The 19,571-nt window shown below is 44.9% G+C and overlaps 1 protein-coding gene across 2 annotated transcripts in view; it reads left to right on the top strand.

Moving 5' to 3' along the window:
* The window catches only part of LOC121584056 (transmembrane protein 161B-like), a 38,832-nt gene extending 26,669 nt beyond the window's left edge, over positions 1–12,163 (top strand). Inside the window, exons 4-12 of one of the 2 annotated variants that reach the window (XM_041899885.2) lie at positions 1,174–1,271; positions 1,495–1,651; positions 3,275–3,426; positions 8,485–8,545; positions 8,681–8,821; positions 9,600–9,713; positions 10,060–10,234; positions 11,340–11,436; positions 11,550–12,163. In XM_041899885.2, the coding sequence (XP_041755819.1) occupies positions 1,174–1,271; positions 1,495–1,651; positions 3,275–3,426; positions 8,485–8,545; positions 8,681–8,821; positions 9,600–9,713; positions 10,060–10,234; positions 11,340–11,436; positions 11,550–11,833 (1,279 nt within the window). In that variant the 3' untranslated portion in view covers positions 11,834–12,163. Of the gene's footprint in view, positions 1–1,173; positions 1,272–1,494; positions 1,652–3,274; positions 3,427–8,484; positions 8,546–8,680; positions 8,822–9,599; positions 9,714–10,056; positions 10,235–11,339; positions 11,437–11,549 lie in introns of both variants that reach the window. The other variant, XM_041899884.2, reaches the window with a different exon arrangement.
* The last annotated feature ends 7,408 nt before the right edge of the window (positions 12,164–19,571 follow it).

Genomic DNA, 19,571 nt, shown 5'->3' with positions numbered 1-19,571 from the left:
CGGATCACTGTCCTTTTGCCTGCTTGTGCCACACATCTCCATTCCTTTTGTTGTGAAGCCCTTTTCTCCAGTCAGGTGCCGCAGAGTTGAAATGTGACCAGGGCATGTTTGGCTCCACTGTCTTGCCGAGGTATTGTCTTCTGAATCCAGCACACACAGAGCTGAACAAACAAGGCCCACTAGAAAGGTCTGCTGGTCCCAGGAACAGCTGGGCCAATCCCTGCTGTGTGCTGCTCTTGCAGCCTATCCTGCATGTCACCCCCTGTAGCCCTATGACAAAATATTGGATTTATGAGTTACAAGGGCCGTAATCCGCACTACAAAAGAGCTAGCATCAGCGCTCTGTACCCCTTGGTTAGGTTGACAAGAGAGACTAGGTTAAGGAAGACTCCCTCCATGACGCTAGCCAGTTTGATGCTAGCAGATGCCCAAATGACCTTGTACCAGGGATGGCCATAGTTATTTGAAAATCCGAATGGACATTAGTATTTTAATTCTTGTGAGTATTAGATTTTGCGAGTATTACAATTATATAGGCCTATTTTTAACGCTGAAAAGGCTTTTTCTAAATTAAAAAATATATATCCATGAGACATTGTTACATACAAGGATATACCATGACATTTCTCATTATTAATTTAATAAAACAAACTTCTCAATGTAGTTTTTACCTTAGGTAACCATCTGTCTTATGGATCCATACCAAACGTAATATATCATACTAAATTGAGTGTCCAAAAACGTAACATATCATACTAATTCGGGTGTCCTGGATTGACGTTTACTATGTTATGTCAAGTCTGACACACCACCCCATATAACTTCCGCAGCAGCAGCAATAGAATGCCAGCCTATCCCTCATGCAGCAGTGCTCAGGTTAAATACATGTATTTCGAATATCTGGATATCCAACAACAATTCATGATACTATTCAAATAGTGGAATTATTTCAAACCCCCATCACTACCTTGTACACAGATCAAGTTTGATTTAGTCCAGGGTATAATGTATTGTTCTTTAGGGCAGCCAGTAAATGAACATGATAGCAGTATATTTGTATTTAGCAGTCTTTGCTGTGCCCTTGATTAGAGGTGGAACAATGACCACGAAAAACAACATGTTTCTCTCCCATGTCTGTCTGGTATTGATATGGCACTATGTATTTTGTCCCAGGAGGAACAATAGCAACATAGAGAACAAGCCTCTGACCATTCCCAAGGACATAGACCTGCAGCTGGAGACCAAGTGCATCACAGAAGTGGACACGTTAGGTATGAGGCCATATCTACAAACACTATTAAATTATCATCTTATGTTTATGACCATTGTTTTGTCACTTAAACCTCAACAAATCTTCATAATTCAGTATTTGTGCACATCTAGATTTTCCCCAAATATCAACATCCCAATTGAGAACTACTGTCATAAATCAACCAACTAACAAACTAATCCTCTTCCTCCTCTTCACCCTGCTCCTGCTCCTGGTCCCTGCAGCGTTGCACTACTTCCCAGAGTTCCAGTGGCTGGTGGACTTCACGGTGGCATCCACAGTGGTGTATCTGATCACAGAGCTGTACTACACAGTGGCCCAGCCCTCAGGAGAGATGAACATCAGTGTGGTGTGGTGCCTGCTTGTCCTTGCCTTCGTCATGTATCCTTCAGTCAGTACATCGTTCAAAACATCCTTCTCTCTTTCAATCACTCTTTTTATATCAAATCCATTTGACATTTGTCTAGAGGATGTTGAGGGTTCAATTTGATCTTACCTAGTAGCACTGCCAAGCCAAAGCAAACAGTTTTGGGTTAAAGACCTAGTAAAATAGTTAGATTTCAGTAGTGTACCACACACACTGAGAATCATCCCTTCTGTTCCCTACCTGTTGCTGGTTAACTGAAAAAAACCTGAGAGAGAGCCTTGATTGTTTCCAGGCTCCATTTCAGTAGTCAGGGAGCATCAGGAGAGCAGGCAGGCAGTGGCCATAAACTGACAGACACAGCACCAACCACTGCCTGCCACCACCTGTCTCCCTGCTACCTGTTACTTTCTTTCCACTGACGCGTCACCAAATCATACGCGTTATCCTTCACCACAGTCCTTTGCCACACTCCCTGTCGGAACTGGCTGAGTGCGGTCGGAAGGCATGTCATTTCCTGCCTGCCTGCTGAGGAAGATTGGATGCCCAATTTTCACAGCCCACCAGACTGATTTGCCTGGGAAAAGAGGAGACTTGGAGGAGGAGGAGGAGGAGCACGGCTGGATGGATGATGAAGATGATGATGGGGATGCGATGGTCTGTGTGTTAATGGCACACTTGATTTCAGATTCCCATCTCCAGTGACCCTCTCGGCGTGGTAAAGAGCCAGAGGCTGCAGCCAGGCACCTGCTGTGTTAACCTCGAGTAAGCGCAACTCAGCCATGGAATGGAATCTTAAAACGGCTAAATTTGAATGGATTTAGCAGATAATATTTTTGGTGAAAGTTACGAAAAACACCCAGGTTGCAGTGGCTCAGTATTAGAACTCCTGATTGTTCCTGAGCTCTGTGATTTCTGTAAACGTTGATGATGTTGAACACCCAAACTAATGCACATCAAGTAGACATCCTGTCGAGCAACATGTTGGTTAGCCTAGACTTATAAACACAATCAGTGATGGTATAACTGGAAGCGGGCAAAAGCTGCTCTTACAGAAATGCTGCTGCAATATTTGCAGCTTACTTTCTGTGGCTGCTTCCCAGGTAGTGTTTAGGGTTACGTTAGCAGCAGCCTCACTGACAGCTCTGTCAATGGGGCTGCATTGCTCTTTTGAGAGGCTAGCTCTAAGTTGTCAGGTACCTTTTTAAAATGCAGCCCTTTAGTATCCCGGTTGTGACCCCCAGAAAAAGTCCATTGGATTCCCCCATTCAGAATGGTCTGAGACATTGGTTTGTGAAATAAAGGCTGATCTCCCTCTCCATGGAGACCGAGGCCAGCTCATATGAGTCCTTACTTAGCCCATTAGAAATACCATTCTAGGTCTGAGGAAGCCTGGGCCATTGAACCCCATGCTAATGTATGAGCTAGACTGTGTGTGTGTGCGCGTGTGTGTGCGTGTGTGTTGTGGGTCACAATGCAGTAGTGCTTCTGATACGTCTGGTCTATTATGTTATTGAGCCACCACCATTACTCCAGAAACATCTCTGCACAGCCTTGGCACTCAGCAATATGATTAGTAGGCTATGTTTCATGAGTTATGTGTTTCTGCTGGCGTGTTTCTTAACTCCCGTGCCCCACAGTAAGACTCTGTTCTCCCTGACGGCCTTCTACTTCAAGCTGGAGGAGGGCGGCGAGCGCTCGCTCTGCATCACCTTCGCTTTCTTCTTCTTCGTCAAAGCCATGGCCATCCTCATCGTCACCGAGAACTACCTGGAGTTTGGCCTGGAGACAGGTGAGTGGGCCATGAACCATCTGTCAGTACGGCTAGATAGCACGTCTTCAGTCCTGCGCCTGGAACCTATTCATTAGTGCAAAACGTAGCAAAATGTTTTTAACCGAAACAAGCGTTTGTTATTGGACAAGTTCAGTTAGTCCCTCCCCGTTTCGGCCCGTTTGCTTCCATATGAATATAACCCTTAGGACTCACAGGCTGGTCTGGCTGTTGTTCCATCCCAGTACTAACACATACAGTGCCTTCGGAAAGTATTCAGTCCCCTTGACTTTTTCCACATTTTGTTAGGTTACAGCCTTATTCTAAAATAGATTAAATAGTTTTTTATCCTCATCAATCTACACACAATACCCCATAATGATGAAGCAAAAACTGAGATATCACATTTACATAAGTATTCAGACCCTTTACTCAGTACTTTGTTGAAGCACCTTTGGCAGCGATTACAGCCTCAAGTCTTCTTGCGTATGACACTACAAGCTTGGCAGACCTGTATTTGGGGAGTTTCTCCCATTCTTCTCTGCAGATCCTCTCAAGCTCTGTCAGGTTGGATGGGGAGTGTTGCTGCACAGCTATTTTCAGGTCTTTCCAGAGATGTTTGATCGGTTTCAAGTCCGGGTCTGGCTGGGCCACTCAAGGACATTCAGAGACTTGTCCCGAAGCCACTCCTGTGTTGTCTTGGCTGTGTGCTTAGGGTCGTTGTCCTGTTGGAAGGTGAACCTTCACCCCAGTCTGAGGTCCTGAGCACTCTGGAGCAGGTTTTCATCAAGGATCTCTCTGCACTTTGCTCCATTCATCTTTGCCTCGATTCTGACTAGTCTCTCAATACCTGCCGCTGAAAAACATCCCCACAGCATGATGCTGCCACCACCATGCTTCACCGTAGGGATGGTGCCAAAGAGTTCAATCTTGGTTTCATCAGACCAGAGAATCTTATTGCTCATGGTCTGAGAGTCTTTAGGTACCTTTTGGCAAACTCCAAGCGGGCTGTCGTGCTTTTTCCTGATGAGTGGCTTCCTTCTGGCCACTACCATAAAGGCCTGATTGGTGGAGTGCTGCAGAGATGGTTGTCCTTCTGGAAGGTTCTCCCATCTCCACAGAGGAACTCTAGAGCTATGTCAGAGTGACCATCAGGTTCTTGGTCACCTCCCTTCTCCCCCAATTGCTCAGTTTGGCCGGGAGGCCAGCTCTAGGAAGAGTCTTGGTGGTTCCAAACGTCTTCCATTTAAGAATGATGGAGGCCACTGTGTTCTTGAGGACCTTGGTACCATTCCCTCAGGTCTGTCCCACGACATAATCCTGTCTCTGAGCTCTACAGACAATTCCTTCGACCTCATGGCTTGGTTTTTGCTCTGACATCAAATCAAATTTTATTGGCCACATGCGCCGAATACAACAGGTGCAGACATTACAGTGAAATGCTTACTTACAGCCCTTAACCAACAGTGCATTTATTTTTAATAAAAAAGTAAAATAAAACAACAACAAAAAAGTGTTGAGAAAAAAAGGGCAGAAGTAAAAGTTGAAGTAGTTGAAGTAATATGTACATGTGGGTAGAGTTAAAGTGACTATGCATAAATTAACAGAGTAGCAGCAGCGTAAAAAGATGGGGTGGGGGGGCAGTGCAAATAGTCCGGGTAGCCATGATTAGCTGTTCAGGAGTCTTATGGCTTGGGGGTAGAAGCTGTTGAGAAGTCTTTTGGACCTAGACTTGGCACTCCGGTACCGCTTGCCGTGCGGTAGCAGAGAGAACAGTCTATGACTAGGGTGACTGGAGTCTTTGACAATTTTGAGGGCCTTCCTCTGACACCGCCTAGTATAGAGGTCCTGGATGGCAGGAAGCTTGGCCCCAGTGATGTACTGGGCCGTACGCACTACCCTCTGTAGTGCCTTGCGGTCGGAGGCCAAGCTGTTGCCATACCAGGCGGTGATGCAACCAGTCAGGATGCTCTCGATGGTAGAATTATTTTGAGGATCTGAGGACCCGTGCCAAATCTTTTCAGTCTCCTGAGGGGGAATAGGCTTTGTCATGCCCTCTTCACGACTGTCTTGGTGTATTTGGACCATGATAGTTCGTTGGTGATGTGGACACCAAGGAACTTGAAGCTCTCAACCTGTTCCACTACAGCCCCGTCGATGAGAGTGGGGGCGTGCTCAGTCCTCTTTTTTTTCCTGTAGTCCACAATCATCTCCTTTGTCTTGGTCACGTTGAGGGAGAGGTTGTTATCCTGGCACAACACGGCCAGGTCTCTGACCTCCTCCCTATAGGCTGTCTCATCGTTGTCGGTGATCAGGCCTACCACTGTTGTGTCGTCGGCAAACTTAATGATGGTGTTGGAGTCGTGCCTGGCCATGCAGTCATGGGTGAACAGGGAGTACAGGAGGGGACTGAGCACGCACCCCTGAGGGGGCCCCCGTGTTGAGGATCAGTGTGGCAGATGTGTTGTTACCTACCCTTACCACCTGGGATCTTCCCGTCAGGAAGTCCAGGATCCAGTTGCAGAGGGAGGTGTTTAGTCCCAGGATCCTTAGCTTAGTGATGAGCTTTGAGGGCACTATGGTGTTGAATGCTGAGCTGTAGTCAATGAATAGCGTTCTCACGTAGGTATTCCTCTTGTCCAGGTGGGAAAGGGCAGTGTGGAGTGCAATAGAGATTGCATCATCTGTGGATCTGTTGGGGCGGTATGCAAATTGGAGTGGGTCTAGGGTTTCTTGGATAATGGTGTTGATATGAGCCATGACCAGCCTTTCAAAGCACTTCATGGCTACAGACGTCAGTGCTACGGGTCGGTAGTCATTTAGGCAGGTTATCTTAGTGTCCTAGGGCACGGGGACTATGGTGGTCTGCTTGAAACATGTTGGTATTACAGACTCAGTCAGGGACATGTTGAAAATGTCAGTGAAGACACTTGCCAGTTGGTCAGCACATGCTCAGAGTACACGTCCTGGTAATCCGTCTGGCCCTGCGGCCTTGTGAATGTTGACCTGCTTAAAAGTCTTACTCACATCGGCTATGGAGAGCGTGATCACATAGTCATCCGGAACAGCTGGTGCTCTCATGCATGCTTCAGTGTTGCTTGCCTCGAAGCGAGCATAGAAGTGGTTTAGCTCGTCTGGTAGGCTTGTGTCACTGGGAAGCTCGCGGCTGTGCTTCCCTTTGTAGTCTCTAATAGTTTTCAAGCCCTGCCACATCCGTCGAGCGTCAGAGCCGGTGTAGTACGATTCAATCTTAGTCTTGTATTGACTCTTTGCCTGTTTGATGGTTCGTCAGAGGGCATAGCGGGATTTCTTATAAGCGTCCGGGTTAGAGTCCCGCTCCTTGAAAGCGGCAGCTCTACCCTTTAGCTCAGTGAGGATGTTTCCTGTAATCCATGGCTTCTGGTTGGGGTATATACGTACGGTCACTGTGGGGACGACATCATCGATGCACTTATTGATGAAGCCAGTGACTGATGTGGTGTACTCCTTAATGCTATCTGAAGAATCCCGGAACATGTTCCAGTCTGTGCTAGCAAAACAGTCCTGTAGCTTAGCATCTGCGTCATCTGACCACTTTTTTATTAACCGAATCACTGGTGCTTCCTGCTTTAGTTTTTGCTTATAAGCAGGAATCAGGAGGATAGAGTTATGGTCAGATTTGCCAAATGGAGGGCGAGGGAGAGCTTTGTATGCGTCTCTGTGTGTGGAGTAAAGGTGGTCTAGAGTTTTTTTTCCTCTGGTTGCACATTTAACATGCTGGTAGAAATTAGGTAGAACGGATTTAAAGTTTCCCTGCATTAAAGTTCCCGGCCACTAGGAGCGCTGCCTCTGGATGAGCGTTTTCCTGTTGACTTATGGCCTTATACAGCTCATTCAGTGCAATCTTAATGCCAGCATTGGTTTGTGGTGGTAAATAGACAGCTATGAAAAATATAGATGAAAACTCTCTTGGTAAATAGTGTGGTCTACAGCTTATCATAAGATACTCTACCTCAGGCGAGCAAAACCTTGAGACTTCCTTAGTATTTGATTTTGTGCACCAGCTGTTGTTTACAAATATACACAGACCGCCACCCCTTGTCTTACCGGAGTCAGCCGTGCTATCCTGCCGATGTAGCGTATAGCCCGCTAGCTGTATGTTATCCATGTCGTCGTTCAGCCACGACTCTGTGAAACATAAGATTTTACAGTTTTTAATGTTCCTTTGGTAGGATAACCGTAATCTTAGGTCATCCAATTTATTTTCCAATGATTGAAGATTGGCTAATAGGATTGATGGGAGCGGCAGTTTACTCGCTCGCCGTCGGATCCTTACAAGGCACCCCGACCTACGTCCACGATATCTCCGTCTCTTCCTCATGCGAATGACGGGGATTTGGGCCTTGTCGGGTGTCTGTAGGATATCCTTCGCGGCCACCTCGTTGAAGAAAAATTATTTGTCCAATACGAGGTGAGTAATCGCTGTCCTGATATCCAGAAGCTCTTTTTGGTTATAAGAGACGATGGCAGAAACATTATGTACAAAATAAATTACAAATAACGCGGAAAAACACACATAATAGTACAATTGGTTAGAGGGCTGTAAAACGGCAGCCATCTTCTCCGGCGCCATTCTTAATGCACTGTCAACTGTGGGACCTTTATATAGACAGGTGTGTGCCTTTCCAAATCATGTCCAATCAATTGAATTTACCACAGGCCAATCAAGTTGGTTAACCCTATCTTGGTTTTAAAAAATTTGCTAACATTTCTAAAAACCTGATTAGGCTTTGTCATTATGGGGTATTGTGTGTAGATTGCTGAGGATTTAATTTAATCAATTTTAGAATAGGCTGTAACGTAACAAAAAGTCAAGGGGTCTGAATACTTTCCGAAAGCACTGTACAATTCAACTCATCAAGGTGTGTTATTGATGGGATAGAATAGCATGCAAACCCTCTGGTTCCCCAGGACTAGTGTTGAAGAACACTAGGTTGTATGAATGGATTCAATCTGTTTTGACTAATATACTTTAATTGTTGTTTTTCTGGTATTGGTAGGACCAATTTAAAATATAGAGATGTTTTCATTTCGTTCTAGGTTTTGCAAATTTCTCTGAAAGTGCCACACATTTTTTGGAGAACCAGGGGTTGGAGTCCCAGTAAGTAAGAGCTTCTTCTATTGGTTTGCATGGTGTCATGAATCTAAATGACTCCTGGATTGTATGTGTTTTGACGCATATGAATGTAAGGTACACTTTAGCCCAGTATGACTGTGACTCTGTTCTTTCCACCAGAGGTCCCATATCTAAACTCACCTTTAAGCTGATCCTGGCCCTGCTCTGCTCTCTGATTGGTGCATTTCTCACCTTCCCCGGCCTACGATTGGCCCAAATGCACCTGGACGCCCTCAACCTGACCACAGCTAAAGTCACACAGTGAGTTCCTCTCTTCCCTCCAGTCTTCCTTCCTCCTCAACCAGACCACAGTTCCACAGCTGTTGTTTACCCATTCATCTATGAGTTGGCTGCTGTAGTTGTGTGAGTGTTATGTCGTGTACTAGCCTGATTATTAGTGTGGATGATAGCATGCCATAATCATATACTACTCAGGTCCATCTTGTACAGAAGTGCCTCAGCACCACCACACGTCCCCTAGCATCCAGAGTGCTGTAGATAGGAGATTAGTGTTTTCCTGGTCAGATGAACCCTTTCCCAGCTGGAGCAGGGTTTTATTTCAGCACACACCGGGTGGCAAGGTCATAACATGGGGAGGGGGCCGGCAGCACATCGCACCCTGATAGTCCACTTTGGTATGGCAGTCTCTAGTTCAATTCCCCTCACTCCTCTCTAAATAACTGTCTTTAGCTAGATTCACTTTGTCTCTCTCTGCCCACCCAAACGGACTCAAGGGGACTTCTATCTAACCATGGGTACAAATGAGCTCTCCACTGATGGCTAGAAAGTGGATACAGGTCATAATATGCAGACCTTACAGATTGAAATTACATGAGAGTTGTCTATCAACTGACTTGATGGCCAATCACATTTGTTCCACTTGTGTCCTGACACTGAGTTTTCAGATCAGTGCAGTTAACACGTATTGGAGTGGAGAGACGTCCTATGAGGACTCATTCACTTTTCTCAGGCACTCCTGGATAGGGCAAAGCTTTCGCTGACAAAAATGTGACCCATTTATGTTATTTCTCTCTTCCAGGACCTTGCTTCATATCAACTTCCTGGCCCCTCTTATTATGGTATTGTTGTGGGTGAAGCCCATAACCAAGGACTACATCCTGAACCCTACCATGGGGAAGGAGAGTGTGCCTTTGTAAGTTCACCTCTGTGTTGTTTCGTTTGGAAAGTTTCGTTTTCAAACATGAAATGACAGTGCTTTTAAACCACAGGAATGGTGATGACATGCCACACCCAAAGTCAAAGAGCCAGGCCGTCCCAAAGTTTGACATATTTGTAATAAGTTGCATCATGTAAAGCAGCTTCCCATTTCCTCTCTTTCCACCTCTCCCTGTCACCCCACTTATCTCTTCTTTCCTACCCTCAACTTCTCTGTCTTCCTCTCACACTTTCGACTTGGGTTGGCCAATCATTTCCCCTCACACTGACTCACACTTTCTCTCTCACACAGTGACTCTCTCTGTCTTTCCTCTCCCCAGCAGGATGACTGAGGAGACGTACGATACGTTGCGGTTATGGACCATTCTGCTGCTGTGTGTGCTTCGCTTGGCCATGATGAGGCACCACCTCCAGGCCTACCTCAGCCTGGCCCAGAAGGGCGTGGAACAGATGAAGAAGGAGGCGGGACGCATTAGCACCGTCGACCTGCAGAAGATGGTGAGTGACGCCTTGTAGATCTGGGCAATATGGAGAGAAAAAATCTGAATCGCAATAAATTGACCAATTTTCTTCGATAACGATAAATCAGCGATAAATTACGCTACATTATTGGGGGTGAAGTGTTAGATCTGGGCAATATGGACAAAAAGTAATATGATAAATGTAACTATTTGGCCCAATAACAACAAATACAGCAAAAATATTTTTTTTTTTATGGACAGTTACTTTACATTAGCCGCAGAGCTCTAAGTATTAAGACAACTGAGAGTCAAAAAGTAAGCTATTTCATCTAACATATCCAGGAAATGCATGAGTTGATATTTCAATGTGCAACCTGTTAGAATGATTAGATTTATTTTTGGCTCTTCAGAGAATTTGCCGACATCTTTGTGCATAGGCTATTACAGTTGACCAAATAATGGTTTTACAACAATCTATTACAGTCAAAATACAGACGTAAGCAAAATGCTTCGGTAACAGGGGAGGCAATGTCGATGTCTGTAATTGTCAGTTTATCGTCCCATCGTCCCAGGCCAATCATTTGGCTTGACAGATGGGCAGAGTATGAGGAAAAACTCTGAAACCCCATTGGTTTTCTGGATCTAAAAGGGGCTTAGGTGGTGTGGTAATGGGCGCAGTCGGCCCGTCTGTGCGGCTGAATATCTGTAAAAAAAAAAATGGAGGCCCCAGTTTTTGCATTTTTAAGCCAACTTCCTGCAATTATATATACTTTTTTTTTTGCACATTTAATAAAAAATGAAATACAGAAATATCGAATTTACATACGTATTCACACCCCTAAGTCAATACCTTGTAGAAGCACCTTTGGCAGAGCGTTCCACACCTGGATTGTGCATCATTTGCCCATTTATTCTTTTCAAAATTCTTCAAGCTCTGTCAAATTGGTTGTTGATCATTGCTAGACAACCATTTTCAGGTCTTGCCATAGATTTTCAAGTAGATCAACTCAAACCTGTAACTCGGCCACTCAGGAACATTCACTGCCTTCTTGGTAAGTAACTCCAGTGTAGATTTGGCCTTGTGTTTTAGGAAACAAAACACTTAAAGGAGTTTGTCTTTACTCTTTTCTTCTGCTTTCTAGGTGGCCCGGGTTTTCTACTACCTATGTGTAATCGCACTGCAGTATGTGGCACCCTTGGTGATGTTGCTGCATACAACCTTGCTGCTAAAAACCTTAGGTGAGTTTGGTACCATCATCAGAAATTATTGTCCGCACAGTATATTGAACGATTTAGCAGCAGTCTTTAGCCCACCACACTGCTAATGTACCCCCCTACTCTCTGTGTTATAGGTGGACACTCCTGGGGGGTGTACCCTGAGGAAGACCTCCCCTGCCCACTGGAGATTAACTCTGATCATGCCATGGTGGCAGCACCAACTGCAGCTCCAGGGCCGGCGGTGGAGGCCCGGGCTTCAGTCGCCCACCTGTCGGTGGCCCTCGGGGGCCTGCGGACAGTGTTCACCCCCCTCCTTTTCCGCGGCCTCCTCTCCTTCTTCACCTGGTGGATCGCTGCCTGCCTCTTCTCCACCTCAATATTCGGCCTCTTCTATCACCAGTATCTTATGGCGGCATAGCAGCATTGCCCCAGGGTCAGGGTGGTGTCCCACAGGGCTCTGTTCCAGGCCCGTTCAGAAGTGACTGTGTGGGGCAGGGCCCTAATGACAACTCCCCTCCCACTCCCACAGCCCCGTCACTCATGATCCTATCAGCAGAGCTCCTCCCCCAGTGCTTCCTCCATGGATGACTCTAAACCTTTCTTTTACTACCTTATTTTTGAGAGTAGGATTCACAAATCCTTAACAAAGGAGACTAATATAAATGAGAGTAATCATAATATACACTGAGTGTACAAAACATTAAGAACACCTTCCTAGGGCCGTTATAGTGACCGTATTACCGCCACACTGGCGTTCATGACCACAGTCAAATTCCACGTGACCATTTAGTCACGGTATCTAGGCTTCTCCAAGCTCTGATGCTGCTGATGGTTATTAGTAGCTTACCAAACTTGCTAACAGCCTGGTACTCAGCACTCTATTGTTCGTCTAATCACTTGCGAAAGTATTCACCCCCCTTGGCATTTTTCCTATTTTGTTACTATAATATAATAATAATAATATGCCATTTAGCAGACGCTTTTATCCAAAGCGACTTACAGTCATGCGTGCATAAATTTTTGTGTATGGGTGGTCCCGGGGATCGAACCCACTACCTTGGCGTTACAAGCGCCGTGCTCTACCAGCTGAGCTACAGAGGACCACACCTTACAACCTGGAATTAAAATGGATTTTTTTGGGGTTTGTATCATTTGATTGACACAACATGCCTGCCACTTTGAAGATACAAAATATTTTTGGGGGTGAAACAAACAAGAAATAAGACAAAAAAACAGAACTTGAGCGTGAATAACTCTACTTTGTAGAGCCACCTTTTGCAGCAATTACAGCTGCAAGTCTCTTGGGGTATGTCTCTATAAGCTTGGCACATCTAGCCATTGGGATTTTTGCCCATTCTTCAAGGCAAAACTGCTCCAGCTCCTTCAAGTTGGATGGGTTCCGCTGGTGTACAGCAATCTTTAAGTCATACCACAGATTCTCAATTGGATTGAGGTCTGGGCTTTGACTAGGCAATTCCAAGACATTAAAATGTTTCCCCTTAAACCACTTGAGTGTTGCTTCAGCAGTATGCTTAGGGTCATTGTCCTGCTGGAAGGTGAACCTCCGTCCCAGTCTCAAATCTCTGGAAGACTGAAACAGGTTTCCCTCAAGAATTTCCCTGCATTTAGCGCCATCCATAATTCCTTCAATTCTGACCAGTTTCCCAGTCCCTGCCGATGGAAAAACATCCCCACAGCATGATGCTGCCACCTGGCGTTGCAAGCGCCATGCTCTACCAACTGAGCTACATGGGACTACGGGGTGATGAGAGGTGTTGGGTTTGCGCCAGACATAGCATTTTCCTTGATGGCCAAAAAGCTCAATTTTAGTCTCATCTGACCAGAGTACCTTCTTCCATATGTTTCAGGAGTCTCCCACATGCCTTTTGGCGAACACCAAACGTGTTTGCTTATTTTTTTATTTAAGCAATGGCTTTTTTCTGGCCACTCTTCCGTAAAGCCCAGCTCACTTTTTTATAACCCAACCCTGATCTGTACTTCTCCACAACTTTGTCCCTGACCTGTTTGGAGAGCTCCTTGGTCTTCATGGTGCTGCTTGCTTAGTGGTGTTGGGGCCTTTCAGAACAGGTGTATATATACTGAGATCTTGTGACAGATCATGTGACACTTAGATTGCACACAGGTGGACTTTATTTAACTAATTATGTGACTTTTGAAGGTAATTGGTTGCACCAGATCTTAATTAGGGGCTTCATTTTTTTTAAACAAGTTTTTTCTAAAATTTCATTTAAAATTTCACTTCACCAATTTTGACTTTTTTGTGTATGTCCATTACACGAAATCCAAATAAAAATCCATTTAAATTACAGGTTGTAATGCAACAAAATAGGAAAAATGCCAAGGGGGATGAATACTTTTGCAAGGCACTGTAACATCAAAGCAAAGAAATCGAAAATCAAACACTTGATGAGAGCTCATGTTGTGCAACATTTCTGCAATTGCGTGAGAAAACAGAGTTTTGATGGCCTCTATTAAAAGTAGGAGGATCCCATCAGCTTTCTATAGGCTATGCATGCTGTATTTATTTCTCAACTTCCCTAATATTAAGCACATTGCTTTTCTTTAAAACAGGAGTATAGCCTACCTGGCTGGCATGAAAATGAACCATGGGAAAGGTGTCCACCATTCGCTATTTAAGTGCATAGATGACATGTTTATTTTTTGCACTGCCCCTGTTCCAAGACAGGTGCATGATAATGGTCCATATTAAATCCAAACAAATTTCGAACATATATTATTAAGTATATGTAAAGACACGATTTAAATGAAGAAAAGTCTGATGGATGACAATATTAGGCCATCACTTGTGATTGATGTATTGTCATTTGTGAATGATGCCCAGCGTGTGCAGTAATGCAAGAAACAGCGCATGGCTTTTTTTTGCAACTTTTTCAAATCATAGTCGCCTAGCCCATAGGCCTATATGTTTTGATAATCACAACTAAAGTGGCCAAATAACCTCTTTAAAATTAAGCACATGAATCCTCTTTACAACCAGTGTAGAGCCTTACTGGCATACATAGGCAGCACGTGAGTTTCAAGTTTGGGTAAGATAATTTTCACCATAAAAATGCACCTTTATAATAAAGCATTAGATTCATAATCGCATTTGCGGTCACGTTTGAGAACAGTGTTTTCCCGCTAAATGATTGCATTTTGGAACATTCGCGCCGTGTGCGCATTGCTGCGCTTATAATGTGAAGAAATAGCCTAGTAGTTTATCAACATTTTAAGCTAAACGTTCTGTTGCATCAGCCTCATTGCTTTTAAAAGGTTTGTTGATGTGTGTGGTTGTATTAATTTGGGATCTGTCGCATCCCACAACTGTCCCAGAGTATGTTTGGAATATTAATTTCTCGCACAGAAGGACAAGTTGACCAATATAATAGGTAAACTTATGTACTACGGGGGATAGTAGATTGACGTAGGCTAGTGTTTTTGCTGTTCGTTAGGCCTACTCATCTTGTTGGCTGACGAAGTAAATGTGTACAGTTCTTCTAACATCTTCAATATGCGCCTCGGAATTCGATAAGAGGGACGTGCGCAGTGCGCAGATGTGTCTGTCTTCAGTTGAAGCCTACTTCAGAGCTGAGATGCCTGTGAGAAGGACCCGATCACGTGACGGGCATTGGCTAAAAATAATTTGAGAGAGCCATGTGAGTGAGAGGTGCTTTGGAGCAAGGCGATTGGCAGCAGGGAGAAGGGAATTATAATTATTATATTCAGCCCAAGGGCTCAACGGCCACTTTGGCCACAAAAGCCATGGATTTTTTTAGGGGGCATTGCAGCCACACAAGGGGATGCCGCTGGCAAATTCAAGGCCTGGTGAGAATATTATCAAGTGTTGTCAAATTGTGAATGAGAGACTGATGAAGTGTGTGCAGCCTGCGTAAGAAACAGAGCCGAGCGCATGCCTTTCATGCAACTACACTGCTCAAAAAAATTAAGGGAACACTTAAACAACACAATGTAACTCCAAGTCAATCACACTTCTGTGAAATCAAACTGTCCACTTAGGAAGCAACACTGATTGACAATACATTTCACATGCTGTTGTGCAAATGGAATAGACAACAGGTGGAAATTATAGGCAATTAGCAAGACACCCCCAATAAAGGACTGGTTTTGCAGGTGGTGACCACAGACCACTTCTCAGTTCCTATGCTTCCTGGCTGATGTTTTGGTCACTTTTGAATGCTGGCGGTGCTTTCACTCTAGTGGTAGCATGAGACGGAGTCTACAACCCACACAAGTGGCTCAGGTAGTGCAGCTCATCCAGGATGGCACATCAATGCGAGCTGTGGCAAGAAGGTTTGCTGTGTCTGTCAGCGTAGTGTCCAGAGCATGGAGGCGCTACCAGGAGACAGGCCAGTACATCAGGAGATGTGGAGGAGGCCGTAGGAGGGCAACAACCCAGCAGCAGGACTGCTACCTCCGCCTTTGTGCAAGGAGGAGCAGGAGGAGCACTGCCAGAGCCCTGCAAAATGACCTCCAGCAGGCCACAAATGTGCATGTGTCTGCTCAAATGGTCAGAAACAGACTCCATAAGGGTGGTATGAGAGCCCGACGTCCACAGGTGGGGGTTGAGCTTACAGCCCAACACCGTGCAGGACGTTTGGCATTTGCCAGAGAACACCAAGATTGGCAAATTTGCCACTGGCGCCCTGTGCTCTTCACAGATGAAAGCAGGTTCACACTGAGCACGTGACAGAGTCTGGAGACGCCGTGGAGAACGTTCTGCTGCCTGCAACATCCTCCTGCATGACCGGTTTGGCGGTGGGTCAGTCATGGTGTGGGGTGGCATTTCTTTGGGGGGCCACACAGCCCTCCATGTGCTCGCCAGAGGTAGCCTGACTGCCATTAGGTACCGAGATGAGATCCTCAGACCCCTTGTGAGACCATATGCTGGTGCGGTTGGCCCTGGGTTCCTCCTAATGCAAGACAATGCTAGACCTCATGTGGCTGGAGTGTGTCAGCAGTTCCTGCAAGAGGAAGGCATTGATGCTATGGACTGGCCCGCCCGTTCCCCAGACCTGAATCCAATTGAGCACATCTGGGACATCATGTCTCGCTCCATCCACCAACGCCACGTTGCACCACAGACTGTCCAGGAGTTGGCGGATGCTTTAGTCCAGGTCTGGGAGGAGATCCCTCAGGAGACCATCCACCACCTCATCAGGAGCATGCCCAGGCGTTGTAGCGAGGTCATACAGGCACGTGGATGCCACACACACTACTGAGCCTCATTTTGTCTTGTTTTAAGGACATTACATCAAAGTTGGATCAGCCTGTAGTGTGGTTTTCCACTTTAATTTTGAGGGTGACTCCAAATCCAGACCTCCATGGGTTGATACATTTGATTTCCATTGATAATTTTTGTGTGATTTTGTTGTCAGCACATTCAACTATGTAAAGGAAAAAGTATTTAATATGATTATTTCATTCATTCAGATCTAGGATGTGTTATTTTAGTGTTCCCTTTATTTTTTCGAGCAGTGTATTTTAAAATCATAATTAGAGTCGCATCATGCAGCCTTAGAATGTATAAAAAAGCTAAACATATAGCCCAATGATTGTATCACAACTAAAGTTGCATAAATAACTAAATTAAGCATATAGGAGTACCTGTTTCTTTGTTAACCGCTCGACACAGAATAGCCGCATGTGCGCACTCCCACAGAAATCGTTTGGAGAAAATATCCTTTCTATTTTATTCAGCTATGTTCAATTGTATTCTTCATACTATAAAATAATGCCACAGAATTCTAAGCAAATCTTGTCTGCGCCCAGAACCATATGGCATAGCCAGATTCTGTTCTTCTGAAATAGGCTACCTATTCTTCATATCATGTTTCTTTAGACCTACCTAAAATAAATAATGGATTTCTTGTAATGGTGTAGGCTATATTACATCATGGATTTATTAGACTTTTTAAAATGTAGATGTTCCAAAGGTCTGCATCAGTGGCTTGTAGGCTATGCGTGGAAGCCAGGAGATGCTAAATGTGTTTATGTTAATTGACGGTCAATTGCTGTGAGACCGGCAGTTATTTTCACTGCCAGGGATGCTGGCCCATGTTGAATTCAATGCTTCCCACAGTTGTATCAAGTTGGCTAGATGTCCTTTGGGTGGTGGACTATTCGGAAAACTGTTGAGCATGGAAAAACCCAGCAGCGTTGCAGTTCTTGACATACTCAAACCGGTGCGCCTGGCACCTACTACCATACCCCGTTCAAAGGCACTTATATATTTTGTCTTGCCCATTCACCCTCTGAATGGCACACATACACAATCCATGTCTCAAGGCTTAAAAGTCCTTTAACCTGTCGTCTCCCCTTCATCTACACTGATTGGGACTTGGGACCTGTGGATGTTGTGAAGGGACGTGAGAGCTAAACCGCTGCTCGCCCGTTAATGTTTGAGAAGGGACAACTGGAAGCAATGCTAGTCCTACTGGAGGATTAGGAGGAGTGGAACCTCACTGGGACATTCCCTGCTGAGATCCCATCACTTGAAACTGCGATGTCCTTATGATTTGTGATGTATATTATCCCCCCCCTCCCCTTCCCCATTCCACCCTGGTACAAACTGAGCCATACTAGAAGAGCTGAGAGAAACTTTTGCCCCTTTGACAAGTTGTGACTGGTCAAGGGAATAGCATCTGTAAATGTTTTATTTAACAGTCAGGGAGGGCAGCACACAGGGCCTGGTCAAGGGAATAGCATCTGTAAATGCATTATTTAACCTTTTATTTTGACAGGGAAGTCACGCTGAGACCAATGTCTCTTTTACAGGTGAGCCCTGTAGATTAATACAGACTAAAGTAAACATAAATGCTACCATAGATCTGTCATGGTACAACAGGATGCGTAAGATAACGAGCAGCATTAGTTCCGGTACTTTGGACAAATCGCGATTTCGCAGGTGTTGGCATCTTTAAAATTTCGGAAGGGGAGGGGACATTTGGCCCATAGACTTGCCTGTAACTTGCAGAGAGAGAATGTGGAGCTCTTCCTTCCGGGTCCAATCCTCGTTCTATCTCTTCTCTTAACACGTATGGACCCAGAACTTAATCGAACATTTGACCAAGTGCACAAGACTTTAGTTCTGGGTTAACTGAGATTGGGCATGTGTATACAGTCATGGCCAAAATTGTTGGCACCCCTGAAATTTTTCCAGAAAATGAAGTATTTCTCACAGAAAAGTATTGAAATTACACATGTTTTGCTATGCACATGTTTATTTCCTTTGTGTGTATTGGAATAACACAAAAAAAACAGGAAAAAAGCAAATTTGACATAATTTCACACAAAACTCAAAAAATGGGCCGGACAAAATGATTGGCACCCTTAACTTAATATTTAGTTGCACACCCTTTGGGAAAAATAACTGAAATCAGTCGCTTCCTATAACCATCAATAAGCTTCTTACACCTCTCACCCGGAATTTTGGACCACTCTTCTTTTGCAAACTGCTCCAGGTCTCTCATATTGGATGGGTGCCTTTTCCCAACAGCAATTTTAAGATCTCTCCACAGGTGTTCAATGGGATTAAGATCTGGACTCATTGCTGGCCACTTCAGAACTCTCCAGCGCTTTGTTGCCATCCATTTCTGGGTGCTTTTTGAAGTATGTTTGGGGTCATTGTCCTGCTGGAAGACCCATGATCTCGGACGCAAACCCAGCTTTCTGACACTGGGCCCCTACATTGCGACCCAAAATCCTTTGGTAATCCTCAGATTTCATGATGCCTTGCACACAGTCAAGGCACCCAGTGCCAGAGGCAGCAAAACAACCCCAAAACATCTTTGAACCTCCACCATATTTGACTGTAGGTACTGTGTTCTTTTCTTTGAAGGCTTCATTACATTTTCGGTAAACAGTAGAACGATGTGCTTTACCAAAAAGCTCTATCTTGGTCTCATCTGTCCATAAGACGTTCTCCCAGAAGGAATTTGGCTTACTCATGTACATTTTGGCAAACTGTAGTCTTGCTTTTTTATGTCTCTGTGTCAGCAGTGGGGTCCTCCTGGGTCTCCTGCCATAGCGTTTCATTTCATTCAAATTTCGACGTATAGTTCGCGCTGACACTGATGCACCCTGAGCCTGCAGGACAGCTTGAATTTCTTTGGAAC

Source organism: Coregonus clupeaformis, chromosome 16 (genome assembly GCF_020615455.1).
Source record: "Coregonus clupeaformis isolate EN_2021a chromosome 16, ASM2061545v1, whole genome shotgun sequence".
In the NCBI taxonomy this organism is placed as follows: Eukaryota; Metazoa; Chordata; class Actinopteri; order Salmoniformes; family Salmonidae; genus Coregonus; species Coregonus clupeaformis.
Note: the sequence above shows the minus strand (reverse complement) of the source record. Positions and strands in the feature narration are given on the sequence as shown.